Below are 23,804 nucleotides of genomic sequence, written 5' to 3' on the forward strand. Positions count from 1 at the left end.
GGGGAGGCACGCAAATGAGGTAGGAAGAAAAGGAAAGGACGGTGGCCTGTGCAACCCACCCACCGCCACGAGAGGTGTCCACTGGGCCCGAGTCGGACTCTGAGGAGGGAGACGACCCTGCCCCGGCAAGCGAGCCACCATGTGAGGAAGACCTCAGGCTCCCCTTTATGGAGGTGGAGGCCCCAGACGGACTCCCGACACGGGAATCCTCATGGGTCCATTCGGGATGGCCCAGTTAGAAGACCCCAATCTCCAGAATGCTAGGGGCCAGGTGATTTTGGTGGATGGCTGGCTGTTAACTGGGGTAAGTGAGTGGCGCTACCCCCACTTCGCCATCAAGCGTAATTTATTGATTCAGGCAGTAAAGCACAATGGGGAGACAAAAGACTTGTTACTCATACCCAGGCAGTATGTTAGGACGGTGTTGCAGCTTGCCTACACCCACCTGCTTGGGGCACATCTGGGGATGGAGAAAACCAGGGAGTGGATTGGGAACCGGTTCCACTGGTCTGGAGTCAAGCGTGCCGTGGAGGACTACTGCCGTAGTTGCCCGGAGTGCCAGATCACAGCTCCGAGGGTACATTATAGAAACCCTTTGGTTCCCTTGCCCATTATAGGAGTGCCATTTGAGCGGGTGGCAATGGATCTGGTGGGTCCATTGGTATTCCGCGGGAAATCCTGACGGACCAGTGCACCGCATTCATTACTCGTGTGATGAAACATGTCTGCAATCAATTACGAATAAAACAGGACCAGTGTGTACCATCCACAAATGGACGGGGATTAGTTGAATGCTTCAATAAGACCCTAAAGCAGATGCTGAAGAAGTCAGAGGGAGACGGGAGGAACTGGTACCAGCTGCTGCCCCACCTGATGTTCTCAGTGCGCAAGGTACCCCAAGCATCCACTGGGTTCTCCCCCTTTGAGCCCCTGTATGGCCATCGGTCCCGCGGACTGCTGGACCTAGCCAAGGAGGTCTGGGAAGAGCAGCTGACCCCCCCTTCGCAGCATAGTAGAACATATGGATGAGGGACAGGATGACGGCGATTTGGCCAATGGTGACAGAGCACATGGCCCAGGCGCAACGCGCCCAGGAGCGTGTCTACAACCGGAAGACCTAACCACGAGAGTTCCACCCAGGCGAGAAGGTCTTGGTGCTGATCCCTACAACAGAGAGTAAATTTCTGGCTACGTGGCATGACCCTGGCTACGACATCCTTGAGTGGGTAGGCGACGTCAATTACAAGGTCCGCCAAACAGGGCGGAGAAAACCCCTCAAGCTTCACCATGTAAACTTGCTGAAGAAATGGCACGCACAAATTTGGTAAGAGAGCAACGCCTTCATGGCACGCCGATGACGCGGCCGGTCTTCATTTGATCGTCTGTATCTTTGTCAAATAAGCACCGATCGGGGTCAAGTTAGCTCGATAGCCAATGAGCTTGGCTTTACGGGAGTATCCGGAAACCCTGTATAGGTTGCAAATTGTAGGTGCTAACCTATTGTGACAGCATGCCTTTTACTTTTGGACAAAAATTATAAGAATATTCAGAGTTATGAAGTTATGAAAACTGGTTGTTTTGCAAATGTTGAACTTATAATATGGCTACTAATAATGGAACAGCTACATCAAAGTCCCATTTACCTCAAAAATTGAGATTTGGTTGTAAAAAGCAGAATTCTCCTTTAAGCCAAGTCTCTTAAGTTCCAGTGACTAGAGAGATACATGCTTTTTGGGAGGCAGCTATGAAATCCAATTTATGAAATAAATAGTATTCTATATATAATAATTTATGAAGAGCTCATTATGAATGTTTTGGCGTACACCATGTAATCATCATTAAAACATTTCCAAAAGTGTATATATTTAGGATGTAATACATTTTTTATTTTTATGTTAACATTGACTTGAAATCTGAGAATAGGAATATACCACACACAAATAAACAGTTTCATTTAAGTTGAAATACATGCACATTTTTTTATTGAACAGTAATATAAAATACTTTTTCATAGTTGAGTGCATGCTTCGTCTGCCAACTGGTTTGAAGTTAAATTACAAAAGCAAGGCTTTATGTCGTGTAGTGAATTACTTGGGCACTTAAGCAGTTAAAACAAAAAAAGGTTTTTTTTTTATCTTAAAGTATTAAGCAGTAACAAACCTGTAACTGATATACAAAGCAGAGTTCCAAATAATAATAACATTATTAATAATAGTAATTAAATTACACTTTCTGTGGCACGTTTACAAACCAGAAGAAACATTTCTAACCCGTTATATGGCACTAACAGTTATCATGCATTTTGAGTTCCACATGTAACCACAAACCTCACAAGAATGGTCAAACATGCTAAATCTGACTGTGTGCACTTACAAGTGCATGTTAAAAATAGGATTCCTTTTACATCTCAGATAGTTAAATGTTTCAATTATAAAAGAAGTTGAAGGCATATAAAGCATTATCATGGTGTTAATTGAATGAATGCCGATATACGTTTCCAGTATATATTCACTAAGCGCACTACATTTAAAAACAGGCCTCCGTAGCCAAGGCATTCAATTCATTTATCCATTCCTTTGTTTCATTTTATAAAACATGCATAGGCAGACACTTTCAGTAGATCTTTTTTGTTTTTTTACACAATATAGGTTCTTTATGTTTACTTTGTTCGCAATACTTTAAAAAGAGAAAAATGAACACTCACAGAATTCCAGCAAGCCACAACAAAATCTATATTCCCAAAAAACAACAAAAACATATTTGCAAATAATATATAAATGTAAATTCCAGTTATGAAACTCCCCAAAAAATAGGTATTCATCACCAAGGTAATAATTTGCCATTTTCCAGAAATCTGGGTCAAAAGCACACACCAAATGAACCTGAGGTAAGCATAATCTGTACAAAACCATAAAACTTTAAATTTTTGGGGCATTTAAACAATGTTGCAACATTCTTTTTAAGACTGCCTAATTTATTTCAGAGCTATTTTATAAGAGTAGCAAAAAAAGTTATTAATAAATAGTCCTTACTTAATTTGTACACCCTTATATGTTAAAAACATGTTTTTTTATGTTTTGCCCTTTTTAGTGCTGTATTTTGTAAACGTACAATAGTTAGTAAGAAGTTACACAAAATGTCCATATCCAGTAAAACCGGGCTCTCCAACCCTGTTCCTGGAGAGCAACCGTCCTGTAGGTTTTCACTGCAACCCTAATCAAGCGTACCTGATTCTAATAATTAGCTGGTTGATAAGCTGAATCGGGTTATAGTAGTTACAACTGGGGTTGGAGCGAAAATCTACAGGAGGGTAGCTTTTCAGGAACAGGGTTGGAGAGCCCTGCAGTAAAATGAGCTAGGGGCTTTCATAAATTCTCTCTCGCTCTCTCTCTCTCGCTCTCTCTCTCGCTCTCTCTCTCTCTCTCTCGCTCTCTCTCTCTCTCTCTCGCTCTCTCTCTCCCTCTCTCGTCTCAGAATCAAGCACGTCATCACCAGCTTCGAGGAGGCCAAGGGCCTGAAAAAGTGAACGAGCGATAACTTTCCGTAGGTCGACCCACCCTGGTCGCCACAGACTGCCACCACCAGCCGTGGTGGAGCGTGCCCCTTCACTGGATGTTGCTGCTGTCCTTGGCGTCTGTGCCATTGGTCTCCGAGGACAGAGCCTTGTTGAGGGAGTTGAGGCTGGCGTCTGAGGGGAGGCCGTCCCGCCTCGGGGGCATCCGCTCGTTGATGCGGTCCAGGCCCTTGGCCTCCGCAAAGCTGGTGATTTTGTGCTGGGGCGAGAAGCCCTTGATGGCTGGAGGATGGAGGGATGGAGAGGGGAAAATGGAGGGAATGGGTGATTTAGAGGAGAGAAGTAGAAAAGACATGTACAATATTTAATAAGGTTACTTATTTCTCGTTCAGAAGCACAAACACACATTAGTGTGTTTGGGTTGCCTTTGGTTTTGTTCAGAGTCAATAATTAATTGTGATAGCAATCAAGTCATGTGATGACAAAATAATGAATTCCATACAACGAATAAAAATCCATTTGTCTGAAATGGTTGACTATATAAACCATTGCACTTAATGGAAAAATCCCTTGATGGTTGTTAGCATAGCAGAGGCTTAGTAGACCAACCCACAGAAACCACAGCATCGACATTTTAATGATATAGTTATTTGTGAGAAAAATATATTTCTATACTATGCTTCTCTCAATAGTATCACGCCAATGTGCATTTCATCTGCTTAGTGTTTTCCTAGAAACAACTACAGTAAGAATACAAGTTGGGTGCGTGTATTTATAGGTATGTATATAACTTAACTTCTTCATGCAGAGACATTTTGAACACTTAAATGATACATTCTATCTATTTTTATTCTCATCTTGTAATATCATAGGTATGAGTCATCCCATGTAGTGTTCATTCTGCCTTTTGAAGACATTAGAGAAGTATAATACAATCAATATGAACAATTCATCAGAGTAAATGACAACACAATATCAACACCAATTACCATATTATCGTAATTATATAACCCGAAAGACAAATGGATTACATAATCCTACTGGACATAAACCTACTGAAGAGGGTATGTCTGGTGCTGGAGGTAAATAGGTTTTCATTGTACCAGGAAATATTTACAAAAGTAAAAACACTGCTGATATATTACATAATTAACTCACAAGCAGAAAAGTATGTACACTCCTGGCCAAAGGTTTTAGAACACCTACTTATTCAAGGGTTTTTCTTTATTTTTACTATTTTCTACATTGTAGAATAATAATGAAGACATCAAACTATGAAATAACACATGGAATCATGTAGTAACCAAAGAAAGTGTTAAACAAACCAAAATATATTTTATATTTAAGACTATTCAAATAGCCACCCTTTGCCTTGATGACAGCTTTGCACACTCTTGGCATTCTCTCAACCAGCTTCACCTGGAATGCTTGTCCAACAGTCTTGAAGGAGTTCCCACATATGCCAAGCACTTGTTGGCTGCTTTTCCTTCACTCTGCAGTCCAACTCATCCCAAACCATCTCAATTTGGTTGAGGTCGGGGGATTGTGGAGGCCAGGTCATCTGATGCAGCGCTCCATCACTCTACTTCTTGGTCAAATAGCCCTTATACAGCCTGGAGGTGTGTTGAGTCATGGTCCTGTTGAAAAACAAAGGATAGTCCCACTAAGGGCAAACTAGATGGGATGGCGTATCGCTGCAGAAAGCTGTGGTAGCCAAGCTGCTTAAGTGTGCCTTGAATTCTAAATAAAATCACAGACAGTGTCACCAGCAAAGCACCCCCACACCATAACACTTTTTCCTCCATGCTTTACGGTGGGAAATACACATTTGGAGATCATCCGTTCACCCACACCGCGTCTCACAAAGATACGTCGGTTGGAACCAAAAATCTCAAATTTGGACCAAACCAAAGGACAAATTTCCACCGGTCTAATGTCCCGTTTCTTGGCCCAAGCAAGTCTCTTCTTCTTATTTGTGTCCTTTAGTAGTGGTTTCCATGCAGCAATTCAACCATGAAGGCCTGATTCACAGTCTCCTCTGAAAGTTGACGTTGGGATCTGTCTGTTACTTGAACTCTGCAAACCATTTATTTGGGCTGCAATTTCTGAGGCTGGTAACTCTAATGAACTTATCTTCTGCAGCAGAGGTAACTCTGGGTTGTCCATCCGGTGGCGGTCCTCATGAGAGCCAGTTTCATCATATCACTTGATGGTTTTTGCGACTGCACTTGAAGAAACTTTCAACGTTCTTGAAATGTTCCATATTGGCTGACCTTCATGTCTTGAAGTAATGATGGACTGTCGTTTCTCTTTGCTTATTTGAGCTGTTCTTGCCATAATATGGATTTGGTCTTTTACCAAATAGGGCTATCTTCTGTGTACCCTCCCCCACTCACCTACCAACTGATAGGCTCAAACACATTATAAAGCAAATACATTCAACAAATTAACTTTTAAGAAGGCACACCTGTTAATTTAAATGCATTCCAGGTGACTACCTCAAGAATCTGGTTGAGATAATGCCAAGAGTGTGCAAAACTGTCAACAAGGCATAGGGTGGCTATTTGATGAATCTCAAATATAAAATAGATTTGGATTTGTTTAACACTTTTTTGGTTACTACATGATTCCATATGTGTTATTTCATAGTTTTGATGTCTTCACTATTATTCTACAGTGTAGAAAATAGCAAAAATAAAGAAAAACCCTTGAATGAGTAGGTGTTCTAAAACTTTTGACCAGTAGTGTATGTAAGTCAATTATGAGATGAAATTAAGCATTTAGGGGAAAATACATGTGAAAATTATTCAGTCTGAAAGTGAACGTGGAAGTAAATAGTGTAAAAAAAAAGAAAAATAAACTGTAAAAACAACATTTTGCAACTGATGCTCTATCAAAAAATAAACCTGAAGATATTTGACTGCATATTTCAAAAAGGCACAATTGAAAACACCTGAGGACCCCCAGGACCAGACCACCCCACCACTGTACGACACAAACAAAACAAAAGGACCAAGGAAATGGAAAAGAGAAAAATGAATGGAAAATAGAGAGTGGCGCCCACATACACTGAAACATACAGTATACCACAGAAAAAGTACTACAACAGTGAGACTACGCTCACATGCATAGACACTACTACAAAAGGTACTTGTTGCTAAACACTTGTTAAGCCTGCTCAGAACATGCAGCAAATTACTAAGGGACAAGGGGGCTATAATGGTAGTCAGCAGTTACATTTTCAGGATATCCTTTTTCTGGATCAAAAAAATTTGGGAGGAATTAGCGATATTATTAAATTATGGGTGTGGAGAGAGGGGGCTGATGGGTCTTGCAGTTTGTGTTGCTGCATAGTACAGGTCAGACACAGGTTATTAGCAGCTCAACAAAGAGAACAGGACACAGCAGGCCCACAGAGGAACCACATGGAAAAATAAGCAAAAAGAGTCTTGTCACTGATGCAAGTCATCCTCTAGGGGGCGCTTATGAGGAGTCGCTGAACAATTCCAACTTAAATAGCAGCTAGCTAGCAAATCGCTATTTAGTGTGTAGTTGAGCTTGTTCTTTGTTGCGTGGCTTTGTTTGCCCATTTTCTTTTTGGAGCTGGAGCCCAATTTGGCTTTCAAAGCCTCTGTTGGAAAAGCAAATTTTGTTCTGATTTGTTTCTATCTCATGTATATTAGTGCCAAGACAAAGCACAACTGTATTAGCAGTTTCAAAGGGGGACAATCAGATCGGTCTGTCATAGGAGGACTGAGTGGGTGGATGAGTTGGTGTAGGGGCATGGGGCGTTGTATGAAGTCACAGGTGTGACATAATATCCTGCTGAGTGCTGTTGTTTTTCAGACACACGTATGAGTGGACACAACTTAGTGGAGGGGATACTGCAAAACAATGTACATACAGACTAAGCTGAAAACCTTGTCGGTGGGAGGGAGGGGAGGGTGGCTATATCCTAGCAGGTGAAAAGAAAACGAATGCATTTAATGCTATCTGCCTAGTATGATCTTTGTTCAACAGTGATATGATCTTTGTTCCCCTTTGAAACAAGTGTGGCTTTTCTGTACTCCCCCCCCCCTCTTTTTTTTGGGGGGGGGGGGTTAATTATTATGCCACAATTTGTTAGCTGAAACACCCAACACACTCTGTAACAAGCTACGGCGAGATGGATGAAAACGCAGCAGGCGGGGGCCCCTGTCTATTGCGGTAAGAAGCAACAGAGAGGGCCGCCGGCCTAGTTACCTTCGTCTGCCTCAATAGCCTCAATAGTAGCTGAAGAGAAGAAGACGGGGGTTGCAAAACGAATGAGAAGAAGGGTGACCAGCGAGGAATTCATTTGGTTTTTTCCCAGGAACCGGTCAATGAGCAGCAAAAAGAGAGAGCCAACGCAAAGACAACAATGTTAAAAACAAAAACTCTCTGTGTTTTTCGGACAGAGGACACTCATGGGAGGAGGAGCAGGGATCAAGCGGGTGTGTTAAGACAGACAAAGGAGGAAGGGGGTAGTTAACCAAAAAGGTGACAGACGGAATGGAGCCAGTCAAATACCCATTGTACACAAATGTGTGTTGCGCTGGTATTCTGAGCTTGGTAAAAATGGCACCCGTGTTTGACAAATGGACAAGAAGCGGTGCTGGACGGCTATAGAAAATGGATGTCGCTGATGGGGGTGCCGTGACAAGTAGGACTGGAGAGGGTTGATGATGATCAAAGGGGTGTCTGATGTATCCTCACTCAACAAACTACACACTGGAGCAGGGTTGGGGGGGGGGGTGACATATGATCGGTGTTTAACAGGAGTTAGGCTACAGTACATGTGGACGTGTGAGTGAGAACAGAAACAACTCTGCCAAAGTCATAAATGTGGCTGCAGCTGAACAACCGAGCTCAGATAAAAGAAAAGAAGAATGTTCTCGGGAAACATAGGCTACAAGCTATCATGAACTGTCGCGCAGCCGCGTCTTTTGACGCGAACCGCCGAAAGAGCAGATGCACCTTTAAAAAACACACCGTGGGAATATTTTGATGCACTTACCACTTACCGTACAAATCCTTCTGTTCTATAGCAATACTTATCATCAAACACTTATCACCAGAAATACGGAAATGACTCTGTACTCAGGTGGTGCACACAGAGAAAAATAAATGGGCTCGGGTGGGACTGCAAATGATACTTAGCGGCTACAGCTCTACAACTTGAACAGGTCGATGTGGCTATGGAGGTACGATACATAATGCACAAGAGCAACGTACACACACAGGAAAGCTATAAGGAGGTCCAAAAGAAACCAAGTGGTTGATGGATTGCACAACATTGCGGTAGAAGCACATTGGAGACTGTCTGAACAATAGGAGCCTATGGCGAGCTGTGATTCTACCAATGCTGCGACAGAAAATCTCTTTGAACGTCACTCTGCCTCCCAACATGGCTCCTCCTCGCTACTGCATCTCCATTGCATGGCTTTGGCCCATCGTTGCATCACTGGGAACTACTGTACATGGTTGCCCATATGCAGACGGAATCAACAATGTGTGGTTTGTGTGTGTGTGTGTGTGTGTGTGTGTGTGTGTGTGTGTGTGTGTGTGAGAGAGAGAGATAGATAGAGTTGTAGACTACTGTTTATAAGGCAAACATGTAGCATTTCTGTGGTAAACTTTGGGAGAAGTGAACCCAGAAATAGATGTTGACGGTTCAGAGCAGTAGAGGATCGAAAACATTACTTAAATTCACTGTAGGCCTAAAACAACTGATAGAGGAGACTTAAACTGACCAAGAGAACCAAAGAGAGGAGAATGAAGTTCTTTGGATTTCTGCCTTGTTTGTGGGTGACAAGGTAGATAATATGTATCCCCTTTCATACACGGTTGTTTATGTCAATTCCAATTCATCCTTTGCATCTTACTCGGTACCTAGCCTTCCCTGACATCTTAAAAATCACTTAAAATTTGTCAAATCAAAGGACATGATTTTGCTCTATTTAAAATGAATTCAAATTCTAAATTGTCTATGTTATAGTCTGATTCCGTCGGTAGATTATTCAATTCCACTTGTCATCTTTGGAAGAAATGTCTTCCCTGTGGAAAAGCATCTTATAATGCTAGTCTGTCACGTAAAGGAGATCGATCGATCGTCAGACTGTTTTTGGGAGTGTTTGGAATTCAACATGGGAGGGTGAATTCTACAATATTCTCACAAAACACTGCTGACACAATACTTGCACAACAGATTATACCTGTGGTTTCTAGGGAAAGAGGAGAAAGAAGAAGACAGAGACAATATTTGAGATATAACCAGTAGATTTCAGAGAGGAAGGTGGAGAGGTGGGGGGTAAGGAAAGCAAGACAGCATTAAAAGAGACAATGGCGAAAAACTTCTAACATTTCATGACGGTATTATCTAAAACCAACATCAGAGAAAGGGGCCACGCTTTGCAGTACTTAGATATTAGCGTATTCTAGGGTAACCTTGCTGCAGTAATGCTTATATTGACTACAAATAGTTACATTGTATTTCCCACTGCTGCAACTGTGTTCTATGACATAAAAGTCGTAAAGAAATATACCGGGTTTAAGAGAAAATGCCCTGAGAGAAAAAAAAATAGTGCAAATAGTATCTGGTATCTGCTTGTCTTTGAGGTAGATGCGTTGCGAATTAAATATTTTTATAAGTGTGTATTGATGGGGGCGGAACACGGTGACCTGGGGAGTGTGAGGGGTGTTGTGGGCTAGGCATAGAGATCCAGGGTGTGTGTTGTGGGGCGTACCATTCTGGAGCTTCTCCTTGCCTCCGGACAGTACTCCACTGGGCAGCATGCCGGTGGGGGTCAGCCCTTTCAGTGTCAACACACTCTCACTCTCCTCCCTGCAGGGACAACAAACAAAGAAATGGAACTGGATTCAACTAATCATGAAGCTGTTTATTAGCTCAATGTTTATGAAAGTTATTGCTCCTATTCCTTCACCTGTATAAAATGACAATCATCCATGAACTTTCTCAGTGTTCAGTCTCTTGACCACGATGATTCAGGATGTTGTTTTTGAATTGCTTGTTTTTTTGCTGTTGTTGTTGCTTGACATCACTTTGAAATGCCTTTATTTAATGAATAGTGCTATAAAAGTTGAATAAATTATTATTATTATCTATTGGGAGTTGAACCAGGAAGTGAGAGGTTAAACAGAAAAAGGAGCACCGAACAGGAAGAGTTGAGACACAGGAAGAGCTTTTCACTATTTAAAAAGTAACTGTCCAGTGTTTCAAGATTTCTATGAAATATAACCTATAATTAATAACATTTGAGTGAAATAGTTTCCCATACAAAAAATGGTAATTAAAGTTGTTTAAAAAGCAGATTTCCTGTGTTTGAATGTTGTAAGCGTGCCCCAACAAACAGAATGGTGTGGGCGTATACCAGTCATTCAAAATATTCAATCGAGTAGACCGCTGATTGGCCAGCTCAGCCAATGAGCCAACATGACATCATGTTTGAAACAGTCTGTTTGAGATACAAGTTTGAGGTGTTTCTTCTCCAATTTAGGCTCTGGCCATAAATACGTGCATAGGATGAGTCAACAACAGAATATTACCTTTTAAAAGTGAGAATTTCACTGGACAGTTACTTTAAGAGATAATTGGGGACGAGGTTTGTCGACGCGCCATGCCAATTAGTAATACATCAAGAATTTTGGCCCATGATAAAAGGTTTTCAATGAAGCCTAATTCAATTCAAATCAAATCAAATTGTATTTGTCACATGCGCCAAATACAACCTTAACGTGAAATGCTTACTTACAAGCCCTTAACCAACAATGCAGTTCAAGAAGTAGTGACTATGCATAGATAATAAACAGCGAGTAGCAGCAGTATGAAAACAAAAGGGGGGAGTAATCAATGTCAATAGTCCGGGTGGCCATTTGATTAGTTTAGTTGTTCAGTAGTCTTATGGCTTGGAGGTAGAAGCTGTTAAGGAGCCTTTTGGTCCTAGACTTGGCACTCAGGTACCATTTGCCGTGCAGTAGCAGAGAGAACAGTCTATGACTTGGGTGACTGGAGTCTTGGACAATTTGTGGGGCCTTCCTCTGACACCGCCTAGTATATACAGTTGTTGTCGGAAGTTTACATACACCTTAGCCAAATACATTTTAGCACCTTAGCCAAATACAGTTTTCACAATTCCTGACATTTAATCCCGTAAAAAAATACCTGTCTAAGGTCAGTTAGGATCAACACTTTGTTTTAATAATGTGAGAATGATTTATTTCAGCTTTTATTTTCTTCATCACATTCCCAGTGGGTCAGAAGTTTACATACACTCAATGAGATTTTGGTAGTATTGCCTTTAAAATGTTTAACATGGGTCAAACGTGTCGGGTAGCCTCCGCAAGTTTCCCACAATAAGTTGGGTGAATTTTGGCCCATTCCCCCTGACAGGGCTTGTGTAACTGAATCAGGTTTGTAGGCCTCCTTGCTCACACACGCTTTTTCAGTTCTGCCCACACATTTTCTGTAGGATCCAGATCAGGGCATTGTGATGGCCACTACAATACCTTGACTTTGTTTTCCTTAAGCCATTTTGCCACAACTTTGGAAGTATGCTTGGGGTCATTGTCCATTTGGAAGACACATTTGTGACCAAGCTTTAACTTCCTGACTGATGTCTTGAGATGCTGCTTCAATATATCCACATAATTTTGCTTCCTCATGATGCCATCTATTGTGTGAAGTGCACCAGTCCCCCGTGCAGCAAAGCACCCCCACAACATGATGCTGCCACCCCCGTGCTTCACGGTTGGGATGGTGTTCTTCAGCTTGCAAGCCTCCGCCTTTTCCTTCAAAACATAACGATGGTCATTATGGCTAAACAGTTTTATTTTTCCTTCACCAGAGCAGAGGACATTTCTCCAAAAAGTACGATCTTTGTCCCCATGTGCAGTTGCAAACCGTAGTCTGGCTTTTTTATGGCGGTTTTGGAGCAGTGGCTTCTTCCTTGCTGAGCGGCCTTTCAGGTTATGTTGATAAGGGACTCATTTTACTGTGGATATACATGTAGATACTTTTGTACCCGTTTCCTCCAGCATCTTCACAAGGTCCTTTGCTGTTGTTCTGGGGTTGATTTGCACTTTTCTCACCAAAGTACGTTCACCTCTAGGAGACAGAACGCGTCTCCTTCCTGAGCGGTAATGCCGGCTGCGTGGTCCCATTGTGTTTATACTTGGTACTATTGTTTGTACAGATGAACGTGGTTCCTTCAGGCGTTTGCAAATTGCTCCCAAGAATGAACCAGACTTGTGGAGGTCTACAATTTTTTCTCTGAGGTCTTGGCTGATTTCTTTTTATTTTCCCATGATGTCAAGCAAAGAGGCACGAGTTTGAAGTTAGGCCTTGAAATACATCCACAGGTACACCTCCAATTGACACAAATGATGTCAATTAGCCTGTCAGAAGCTTCTAAAGCCATGCCATTATTTTCTGGAATTTTCCAAGCTGTTTAAAGGCACAGCCAACTTAGTGTATGTAAACTTCTGACCCCCTGGAATTGTGATACAGTGAATTATAAGTGAAATAATCTGTCTGTAAACAATTGTTGAAAAAATTACTTGTGTCATGCACAAGGTAGATGTCATAACCGACTTGCCCAAACTATAGTTTGTTAACAAGACATTTGTGGAGTGGTTGAAAAACGAGTTTTAATGACTCCAAGTTTATGTAAACTTCCGACTTCAACTGTGGGTCCTGGATATCAGGAAGCTTGGCTTCAGTGATGGTAGTGCGTATTGCCCAGTACCTCTGTAGCGCCATCCCGTCAGATGCTGAGCAGTTGCCATACCAGGCAGTATGCAACCGGTCAGGATGCTCTCGCTGGTGCAGCTGTTTGAGGATCTGCCAAATCTTTTCAGTCTCCTAAGGGGGAAGAGGTGTTGTCGTACCTTCTTCACAACTGTCTTGGTGTGTTTGGACCATGATAGTTTGTTGGTGAGGTTGACAACAAGGAACTTGAAACTCTCGAACCACTCCACTTCTGTCCCGTCGATGTTAATGGAGACGTGTTCAGCCAGTCCACGATCAGCTCCTATGTCTTGCTCACATTGAAAGGTTGTCAGTAATCAGGACAACCATTGTTGTGTCGTCAGCAAACTCAATGATGGGTGAACAGGGAGTGCAGAGGGGATTAAGCATGCACCCCTGAGGGGCCCCAGTGTTGTTGCAGATGTGTTGTTGCCTACCCTTACCACCTGGGGGGCGGCCCGTCAGGATGTCCAGGATTCAGTTGCAGAGGGAGGTGTTTAGTCCCAGGATCCTTAGCTTAGTGATGAGCTTTGTGGGCACTATGGTGTTGAACGCTGATCTATAGTCAGTGAACAGCATTCTCACGTAGATGTTTCTTTTGTCCAAGTGGGAAAGGGCAGTGTGGAGTGTGATTGAGATCGCGTCATCTGTGGATTTGTTGGGTTGGTATGCAAATTGGAGTGGGTCTAGGGTTTCTGGCTTGATGGTGTTGATGGGACAGTAATCACATAGGCAGGTTACCTTTGCTATTATGGGCACGGGGACTATGGTGGTCTGTTGAAAACATATAGGTATTACAGACTCGGCCAGGGAGAGGTTGAAAATGTCAGTGAAGACACTTGCCAGTTGGTCCATGCATGCTTTGAGTGCATGTCCTGGTAATCCTTCCACGGCTTTGTAAATGTTGACCTGTTTAAAGGTCTTGCTCACATCGGCTACGGAGAGCGTGATCACACAGTTGTCCGGAACAGCTGGAGCTCTCATGCACGCTTCAGTATTTCATGCCTCAAAGCAAGCATAAAAGGCATTTAGCTCGTCTGGTAGGCTTCTAGATGTGAGTTTGTTCTTAAGTCACATGATTTTGAACTTTCAAATAGCAATCCTGTCAAGTACAATGTGCTGACTTCTGCCTACGATCATGTAACTGGGCACATATTATAAAATACATAAACATACAGTGCATTTGTAAAGTATTCAGACCCCTTGACTTTTTCCACATTATGTTACAGCCTTATTCTAAAATTGATTCAATAGTTTTTTCCCCTCATCAATCTACACACAATACCCCATTATGACAAAGCAAAAGCACATTTTTAGAAATGTTTGCAAAAATATGAAATATCACATTTACATAAGTATTCACACCCATTACTCAGTACTTTGTTGAAGCACCTTTGGCAGTGATTACAACCTTGAGTCTTCTTGGGTATGACGCTACAAGCTTGGTACACCTGTATTTGGAGAGTTTCTCCCATTCTTCTCTGCAGATCCTCTCAAGCTCTGTCAGGTTGGATGGGGAGCATCGCCGCACAGCTATTGTCAGGTCTCTCCAGAGATGCTTGATCGGGTCTGGGCTCTGGCTGGGCAACTCCAGGACATTCAGAGACTTGTCCCGAAGCCACTCCTGCGTTGTCTTGGCTGTGTGCTTGGAGTCATTGTCACATTGGAAGGTGCACCTTCACCCCAGTCTGAGGTCCTGCTCTGGAGCAGGTTTTCATCAAGGATCGCTCTGTACTTTGCTTGATTGGTGGAGTGCTGCAGAGATGGTAGTCCTTCTGGACAATCTCCACAGAGGGAGTCTGGAGGTCATCTCCACAGAGGGACTCTGGAGCTCTGTCAGAGTGACCATCTGGTTCCTGGTCATCTCCCTGACCAAGGAACTTCTCCCCCGATTGCTCAGTTTAGCTGGGTGGCCAGCTCTAGGAAGAGTCTTTGTGTTTCCAAACTTATTCCATTTTTGAATGATGGAGGCTACTGCGTTCTTGGGTACCTTCAATGCTGCAATGTTTTTTTGGTATCCTTCCCCAGATCTGTGCCTCGACACAATCCTGTCTCGGAGCTCTACGGACAATTCCTTCAACCTCATGGCTTGGTTTTTGCTGACATGCACTGTCAATTGTGGGACCTTATATAGACAGGTGTGTGCCTTTCCAAATCATGTCCAATCAATTGAATTTACCACAGGTGGACTCCAATCAAGTTGTAGAAACATCAAGGATGATCAATGGAAACCGGATGCACCTGAGCTCAATTTTGAGTCTCATAGCAAAAGGTCTGAATACTTATGTAAATAAGGTAACTTTTTTCTCTCGCTTTGTCATAATGGGATATTGTATGTAGATTGATTAATTAATTTAATCAATTTTAGAATAAGGCTGAATACTTTCCCGAATGCACTGTAGACAGGAACTGCACACCTAGACATGCATCAATGAATCCCAATAAATACCTGAGGACAGAGAATACCCTGGCCATCTTGCCAATGGCACGAATCTTGTTCCGGATTACTTCCTTGCGTGCAGAGGCTGTGGCACCTAAAAAACACACAGACACACACACACACACACACACACACTTGTCAGGGTCAGACAGTCAGGCCGTTTCCAACCATCACTGCTTATCTGGGGCATTTTCTTTAAGGTGTCTTCACTACCATACATGAGCTGGTAAAGCCTAGCACTAAGTTGTGTTTTTTGTCTACGTACAGCGGGGAGAACAAGTATTTGATACACTGCTGATTTTGCAGGTTTTCCTACTTACAAAGCATGTAGAGGTCTGTAATTTTTATCATAGGTACACTTCAACTGTGAGAGACAGAATCTAAAACAAAAATCCAGAAAATCCCATTGTATGATTTTTAAGTAGTTAATTTGCATTTTATTGCATGACATAACTATTTGATACATCAGAAATGCAGAACTTAATATTTGGTACAGAAACCTTTGTTTACAATTACAGAGATCATACATTTCCTGTAGTTCTTGGTTTTGGGCTGTTGCTGGGCAATACAGACTTTCAGCTCCCTCAAAAGATCTTCTATTGGGTTCAGGTCTGGAGACTGGCTAGGCCACTCCAGGACCTTGAGATGCTTCTTACGGAGCCACTCCTTAGTTGCCCTGGCTGTGTGTTTCAGGTTGTTGTCATGCTGGAAGACCCAGCCACGACCCATCTTCAATGCTCTTACTGAGGGAAGGAGGTTGTTGGCCAAGATCTCGTGATACATGGCCCCATCCATCCTCCCCTCAATACGGTGCAGTCGTCCTGTCCCCTTTTCAGAAAAGCATCCCCGAAGAATTATGTTTCCACCTCCATGCTTCATGGTTGGGATGGTGTTCTTGGGGTTGTACTCATCCTTCTTCTTCCTCCAAACACGGCGAGTGGAGTTTAGACCAAAAAGCTCTATTTTTGTCTCATCAGACCACATGACCTTCTCCCATTCCTCTGGATCATCCAGATGGTCATTGGCAAACTTCAGACGGGCCTGGACATGCGCTGGCTTGAGCATGGGGACATTGCGTGCGTTGCAGGATTTTAATCCATGACGGCGTAGTGTGTTACTAATGGTTTTCTTTGAGACTGTGGTCCCAGCTCTCTTCAGGTCATTTACCAGGTCCTGCCGTGTAGTTCTGGCCTGATCCCTCACCTTCCTCATGATCATTGATGCCTCACGAGGTGAGATCTTGCATGGAGCCCCAGACCGAGGGTGATTGACCGCCATCTTGAACTTCTTCCATTTTCTAATAATTGCGCCAACAGTTGTTGCCTTCTCACCAAGCTGCTTGCCTATTGTCCTGTAGCCCATCCCAACCTTGTGCAGGTCTACAATTTTATCCCTGATGTCCTTACACAGCTCTCTGGTCTTAGCCATTGTGGAGAGGTTGGAGTCTGTGTGTGGACAGGTGTCTTTTATACAGGTAACGAGTTCAAACAGGTGCAGTTAATACAGGTAATGAGTGGTGAACAGGGGGCTTCTTAAAGAAAAGTAACAGGTGTGTGAGAGACGGAATTCTTACTGGGTGGTAGGTGATCAAATACTTATGTCATGCAATAAAATGCAAATGAATTACTTAAAAATCATACAATGTGATTTTCTTGATTTTTGTTTTAGATTCCGTCTCTCACAGTTGAAGTGTACATACGATAAAAATGACAAACCTCTACATGCTTTGTAAGTAGGAAAACCTGCAAAATCAGCAGTGTATCAAATACTTGTTCTCCCCAGTGACTACTACTGATAAAAAGGAATCCTACCCTAAATGTTTATGTAATATTTATTGGACACTTGAATCATTGAGCAGATGTTTTTAGCACAGGAGTCATTTATAGTAAATGTGGGCCTCACACCAAAATCATTCCACATTATACCACATCAACATACAGGTGGAGTGTGAGAGATGGAAATTAACGCGAGGGCTTAGAAATATATGGAGAGAGAGAGAGTATGCAGAGAACAGTGAAAGACTCTAGTGGCGTGTGTTCCTTTGAACGGATCGATAGGGGGAGTATTGAGTATCCCTGCGCATTGGTGATGTCTTTTCTTGTTAAGATATACACTGAACAAAAATATAAACGCAACATGCAACAATTTCAAAGATTTTCCTGAGTTGCAGTTCATATAAGGAAACAAATCATAACAAAAATAAATTCATTCGGCCTTAATCTGTGGATTTCAAATGACTGGGAATACAGATATGCATCTGTTGGTCACAGATAACTTTAAAAAAAGGTAGTGGCGTGGATCAGAAAACTAGTCAGTGTCTGGTGTGACTGCCATTTTCCTCATACAGCGTGACACATCCCCTTCACATAGAGTTGATCAATCAGGCTGTTGATTGTGGCCTGTGGAATGCTGTCGCACTCCTCTTCAATGGCTATGTGAAGTTGCTGGATATTGGTGGGAACTGCAACACACTGTCGCTCAATGTCGATCCAGAACATCCCAAACATGCTCAATCGGGGACATGTCTGGTGAGTATGCAGGCCATGGAAGAACTGGGACATTTCAGCTTCCAGGAATTGTGTACAGATCCTTGCGACATGGGGCCGTGCATTATCATGCTGAAACATGGTGATTGCGGCAGATGAATGGCACAACAATGGGCCTCAGGATCCCGACACGGTATCTCTGTGCATTCAAATTGCCATAGATAAAATGCAATTGTGTTCGTTGTCAGTAGCTTATGCCTGCCCATACCATAACCCCACCGCCACCATGGGGTGAACTGCTCACCCACACGACGTCACACACACTGTCTACTGTTCTCCAGTGTGGCAGTGGTCATTGAAGGTGAGCATTTGCCCATTGAAGAAGTCGGTTACGACGCCGAATAGCAGTCAGGTCAAGACCCTGATGAGCACGACGAACAAGCTGATGAGCTTCCATGAGACGGTTTCTGACAGTTTGTGCAGACATTCTTTGGTTGTGCAAACCCACCAGTTTCATCAGCTGTCCATGTGGCTGGTTTCAGACGATCCCCCAGGTGAAGAAGTCGAATGTGGAGGTCCTGGGCTGGCGTGGTTACACGTGTTCTGTGGTTGTGAGGCCGGTTGGACGTACTGCCAAATTCTCTCAAATTACATTGGAGGCAGTTTATGGTAAATAAATGGATCTGGCAACAGCTCTGGTGGACATTCCTGCAGTCAGCATGGCAACTGCACACTCCCTCAAAACTTGAGACATCTGTAACATTGTGTTGTGTGAATAAAACTGCACATTTTAGGAACTCCGGAGTGGAGCAGTGGTCTAAGGCAGTGCTAGCTGTGCCACTAGAGTTTCTGGGTTCGAGTCCAGGCTCTGTAGCAGCCGGCCGCGACTGAGAGACCCATGGGTCGCCTGTGTGAGGGGAAGGTTTGGCTGGTACAGATGTCCTTGTCCCATCGCACACTAGCGACTCCTGAGGCGGGCTGGGCGCAGTGCACGCTGACTCGGTCGCCAGGTGCACAGTGTTTCTTCCAACATATTGGTGTGGCTGGCTTCCGGGTTAAGCGGGCGTTGTGTCAAGAAGCAATGGGGTTTGGCTGGGTCGTGTTTCGGAGGACGCGCTCTTGACATTTGCCTCTCCCGAGTCTGTACGGGAGTTGCAACAATGGGACAAAACTGTAACTATCAATTGGATACCACAAAATTGGGGAGAAAAATGGGTAAAAAGTAAAATAATAATAACTGCACATTTGTGGCCTTTAATTGTCCCCAGCACAAAGTGCATCTGTGTAATGGTCATGCTGTTTAATCAGCTTTTTAATATGTCACACCTGTCAGGTGGATGGAGTATCTTTGCAAAAGCGAAATGCTCACTGCCAGGGAAGTAAACAAATTTGTGCACACAATTTTTGCGAAATAAGTTCTTTCTGGATATGGAAAATTTCTAGGATCTTTTATTTAATCTCATGAAACATGGGTCCAACACTTTACATGTTGCGTTTAGATTTTTGTTCAGTATAGCTAGCTAGATGTTTGGGCACAAAGAATGGTCTATATCAGTGGTCACCAACCTTTTCTGAGTCAAGATCACTTTCTGAGTTTTTATTGCATGACTTTAAAAAAACATAAGCCTATGCAACATTAACCAATTAAAAACAGTTCTGTAGCAATCAGGTTTGTGCAGTAGGCTACAGGCCCAATACATTATTGCTGCATATTGGCTACACTTGAATTGCCCTGCCAATGTTGTTCTTCTCTGACCATTTTGAAATTATATTTCTAAACGTTAGGTATATGATCAAACTGGTAATACATCATTTGTTGTATTACTTGTGAGGCACAACTGAGTGAGCATATTAATTCGCTTTTTATACTGGATTGATGGCCTGCATTTGATAGTCAGTCTGAGCAGAGGGAGGGAGCACCGGTGAGGCTGCCTCTCACCCGACTCAACGTCCCTCCTCTCTCCCGCCCTCCTCTGAGAAAAGGGGACACTTAAGTCGCACTGCATTAATTCTGCCTCATGCACCGATTCATGCTGTTACTCCTATGATCAGAGAAAGTTCAATATTCCTTGATGTTAAAAAAACACAAGTTGCAAATAATAACAATGCAAGCTTATCGAAATGCGCATGTTATAGCTTATAAAACTGTTGAACAAAGTTGTGACAGTGCTGAATAACACCTTAAACACGAACTTACTCATAAAAACAGCAGTTCTTTTGTGTATTCGTTGAGTATCTCTCTAGTCATGCTTTTAAAAGTTTTGAAATATCACATGATCAACTTTTCTGTACGTTCGGGGCGTCTTTTTACAGTCCATGGCGCAAGGAAACTGTGCAGATACAGTGATCTGAGCTATCTGATTGGCCAGGGTTAGGCCTATAGGTGCACTTGATTTGCTTTCTGGGCTTGACGGGTAAGAGTTCTACCTTCACACACATAAAACGTTTCAAAATGAAAACACTTTGCCTTCCCAGCGCTAGGGCTTCTGAATGAAGTGCACCTACCGTTTACAGTGTGAAACGAAAATAGGAACGCTTGGCTTTATCGTTGGGTTTTTTACAGAAATGTTTGGTGATCGACTAGGAATGGCTTGGATATCGACCGGTCGATCGTGATCAACCGGTTGGTGACCACTGGTCTATATGGTGTGTTAGGACTGACAACACTACACTGTTTCTATTGAAGCTATAGGCTAGCTTTAATTCAATCAAGTGCAGAGAACCGTACTGCAGGAAAGCTGTTTAAGTTAACCATATTAAAACCAACACACCATGCAAGCTGTTTAACAAGCAAAACTATACCTTTCCGTTAAACAAAAAACGGTATAGTGTCAACATTCTGAGTGAACCTACAGCACAGTTTATCTGCGATTGATTGAATTGGGGTGTATGTCTGTCATTTTTTTTTTAATTAGATCAATACATTTGACATTTTGACTGATCAATATCAACATCCGTAACCAAACTGAGCATAAATGTTACAACACATTTATGTATTGTGTTAGTCATTTGGTTCCCAAAGTGCATGTGCCTGAGCAAGCACCACCAAAAAAAGAAGGTATATTGGCACATGACAGTAGAGAGCTGAGGGTTGTACCTTTCTTGGGGGCATATATTAGATGTCCTTCTCAAGAACACCCCCAGAAGAGAAAAGAAAAGATGACAGATCAGTGGATGGACGGCTGAAGAATTACAGAAAAAGCGAATGAGAAGGACAATGAGGAGGAAGAGGTGGAGAGGAGAGAGAAAAGAGGCAGCATAAAGAAAAGCAATGGATTATTTAAACAAAACTCTGGAAGAACAGAAAAGAAGGAGGACACATTAAATGAGGTTACCAAAGGTGTGAAATAATCACAGCACCGGGGAGAAAGAGAGGGCGAGAAATGAAACGGAGACCGAATGAGAGTGAGACAGAGATGAAGAGAAAGAGGGATAAATGAGAGAGCGAGAGAAGAGAAACAGAAATACATAATGCAGAGAACATGAACATCGACACAATGGATATTAAACTATTGAAGGAAGTAATTTAAGAAAATAAAAATGAGGAAATGATGAGATGTTAGCGACTAAGTCACCGAGGTTGTAAGTGACTAAGGAGTGTCTGTCAACGAGTAACGTTAGGGTCAAGGGTTAGAATCCATGTTCTACACCACACCACTTCCGGCCATACAGGAACAGGATATGACCTAAGCATTCCTTCCCCCTCACTATAGAGTTATGGTGACGTGGGTGACTTGGAGTATCTAAAGGGCTTTTCTAGGAATGGGTGTTCCAAACCATCTCTACCTAGAGAATGCCTCTGGCCATTATGTAGTACAATGGAGCCTACTAGTGTTAAATGGAACCCAATTGAATGAGCTGTAAGATAAGGAATGAATGGAATGAGAAAACAGGAGGCATTGAATACCAGGAACACGGTGTGTTCCACCCATAGATACGCAACCTGAATAGAATTGTGGCACGTGCTGACTTTTGTAACAAACTGTGTTACATAGTAGCTAATAGCTACCATTAGGATAAAAAGGCGTCATGTTCTACTGCGGATCCAAAGAAAGCAAATGTAAAATGTATACTTGTGGAGCTGATGAATGTTCCATCGGTCGAGGCTGCCCTCTAGTGGAAGTCTAGTCAAACACCGAGAGACACAACCCCATAATGATCTTGGTCCTTCCATGCCCAATTCCCCATTCTCCGTTTCTATACAGTCGCTCCCTTCCACTCATTTACTTCCCCATATTAATTTCACCATCCAAAGGGTCATGTCATTAGCAATTCCATTTGCATGCTTATCAATGGTTGAGAGTGGAGATGAGAAAGTGGAGCCGAGAAAGTGGAGCTGAGAAAGTGGAGCACCTGCATGTAAAAAGGAGGAAGGGAATTGGGTGTGTCTAAAGTGTCGTGGCAACGAGGGCACACCATCCTGTGAGCCAGGGAATGCAACTTTGGTTTTATAAGTGGGGGGGGGACATAACTTATTTTTTATTTTTGTTATCTAGTCCGATAAACACTCCAAACAGTCTCCGTGACCGCTTGGAGGCGTACGCATGGTCCTAAAGTCACACCGCTGCCTCGTTTTGTATCACATTCCAATGATATAACTGGAGGGGGAGAAAACAAATGTAATTTCAGTGAAAGTTGCTCCCCTGCTGTGAACACAGACTTACCATCAATCTCTTCGTCAGTCGTCAGCTCATCATTGGAGCAGATGCTTAACACATTGACCAGCATCTCAGTGACTGCAGAGAGCGAGAGAGAGAGAGTTCTCAGCAAAAAAACAAATTGGTTTTCTACCCAAACACAGAACAGCAGGCCGCATACACATTACACATGTTCATAAACCAGCATGTTCATCAGAAAACAGAGGGAAAGTATTGCATGATTTGTTGATTTTAATAATGTTATTGATTCCATTTGGCATGATGGATTACGTTGCATTTGTAAAGTATTCAGACCCCTTTGACTCTTTCCACATTTGTTACGTTACAGCCTTATTCTAAAATTGATTAAATAGTTTTCTTTCGTCATCAATCTACACACAATACTCCATAATGACAAAGCAAAAACAGGTTTTTATAAGGTTTTGCAAGTTTTTTACAAATAAAACCCCCATAAATATCACATTTACATAAGTATTCAGACCCTTTACTCAGTACTTTGTGGAAGCACCTTTGGCAGCGAATACAGCCTCGAGTCTTCTTGGGTATGATACTACAGGCTTGGCACACCTGTATTTGGGGAGGTTCTCCCATTCTTCTCGGCAGATCCTCTCAAGCTCTGTCAGGTTGGATGGGTAGCGTCGATGCACAGCTATTTTCAGCTCTCCAGAGATGTTTGATAGGGTTCACGTTCGGGCTCTGGCTGGGCCACTCAAGGACATTCAGAGACTTGTCTCGAAGCCACTCCTGCATTGTCTTGGCCGTGTGCTTATGATCGTTGTCCTGATGAATGGTGAACCTTTGCCCAGTCTGAGCGCTCTGGAGCAGGTTTTCATCAAGGATCGATCTGCACTTTGCTCCATTCATCCTTCCCTTGATCCTGATTAGTCTCTCAGTCCCTGCCTCTGAAAAACATCCCCACAGC

At 42.8% G+C, this 23,804-nt stretch overlaps 1 protein-coding gene across 2 annotated transcripts in view; it reads right to left on the bottom strand.

Moving 5' to 3' along the window:
• Positions 1 to 1,948: 1,948 nt before the first annotated feature.
• Positions 1,949 to 23,804, bottom strand: part of LOC135510643 (protein phosphatase 3 catalytic subunit alpha-like) — a 98,600-nt gene continuing 76,744 nt past the window's right edge. The window contains exons 10-14 of one of the 2 annotated variants that reach the window (XM_064931728.1): positions 22,889 to 22,960; positions 15,748 to 15,832; positions 10,279 to 10,376; positions 7,757 to 7,786; positions 1,949 to 3,796 (exon numbers count right to left, since the gene is read on the bottom strand). In XM_064931728.1, coding sequence (XP_064787800.1) covers positions 3,606 to 3,796; positions 7,757 to 7,786; positions 10,279 to 10,376; positions 15,748 to 15,832; positions 22,889 to 22,960 — 476 coding nt within the window. In that variant the 3' untranslated portion in view covers positions 1,949 to 3,605. The remainder of the gene's footprint in view (positions 3,797 to 7,756; positions 7,787 to 10,278; positions 10,377 to 15,747; positions 15,833 to 22,888; positions 22,961 to 23,804) is intronic. The other variant, XM_064931729.1, reaches the window with a different exon arrangement.

The sequence above is a fragment of the Oncorhynchus masou genome, chromosome 23 (genome assembly GCF_036934945.1).
Source record: "Oncorhynchus masou masou isolate Uvic2021 chromosome 23, UVic_Omas_1.1, whole genome shotgun sequence".
In the NCBI taxonomy this organism is placed as follows: Eukaryota; Metazoa; Chordata; class Actinopteri; order Salmoniformes; family Salmonidae; genus Oncorhynchus; species Oncorhynchus masou.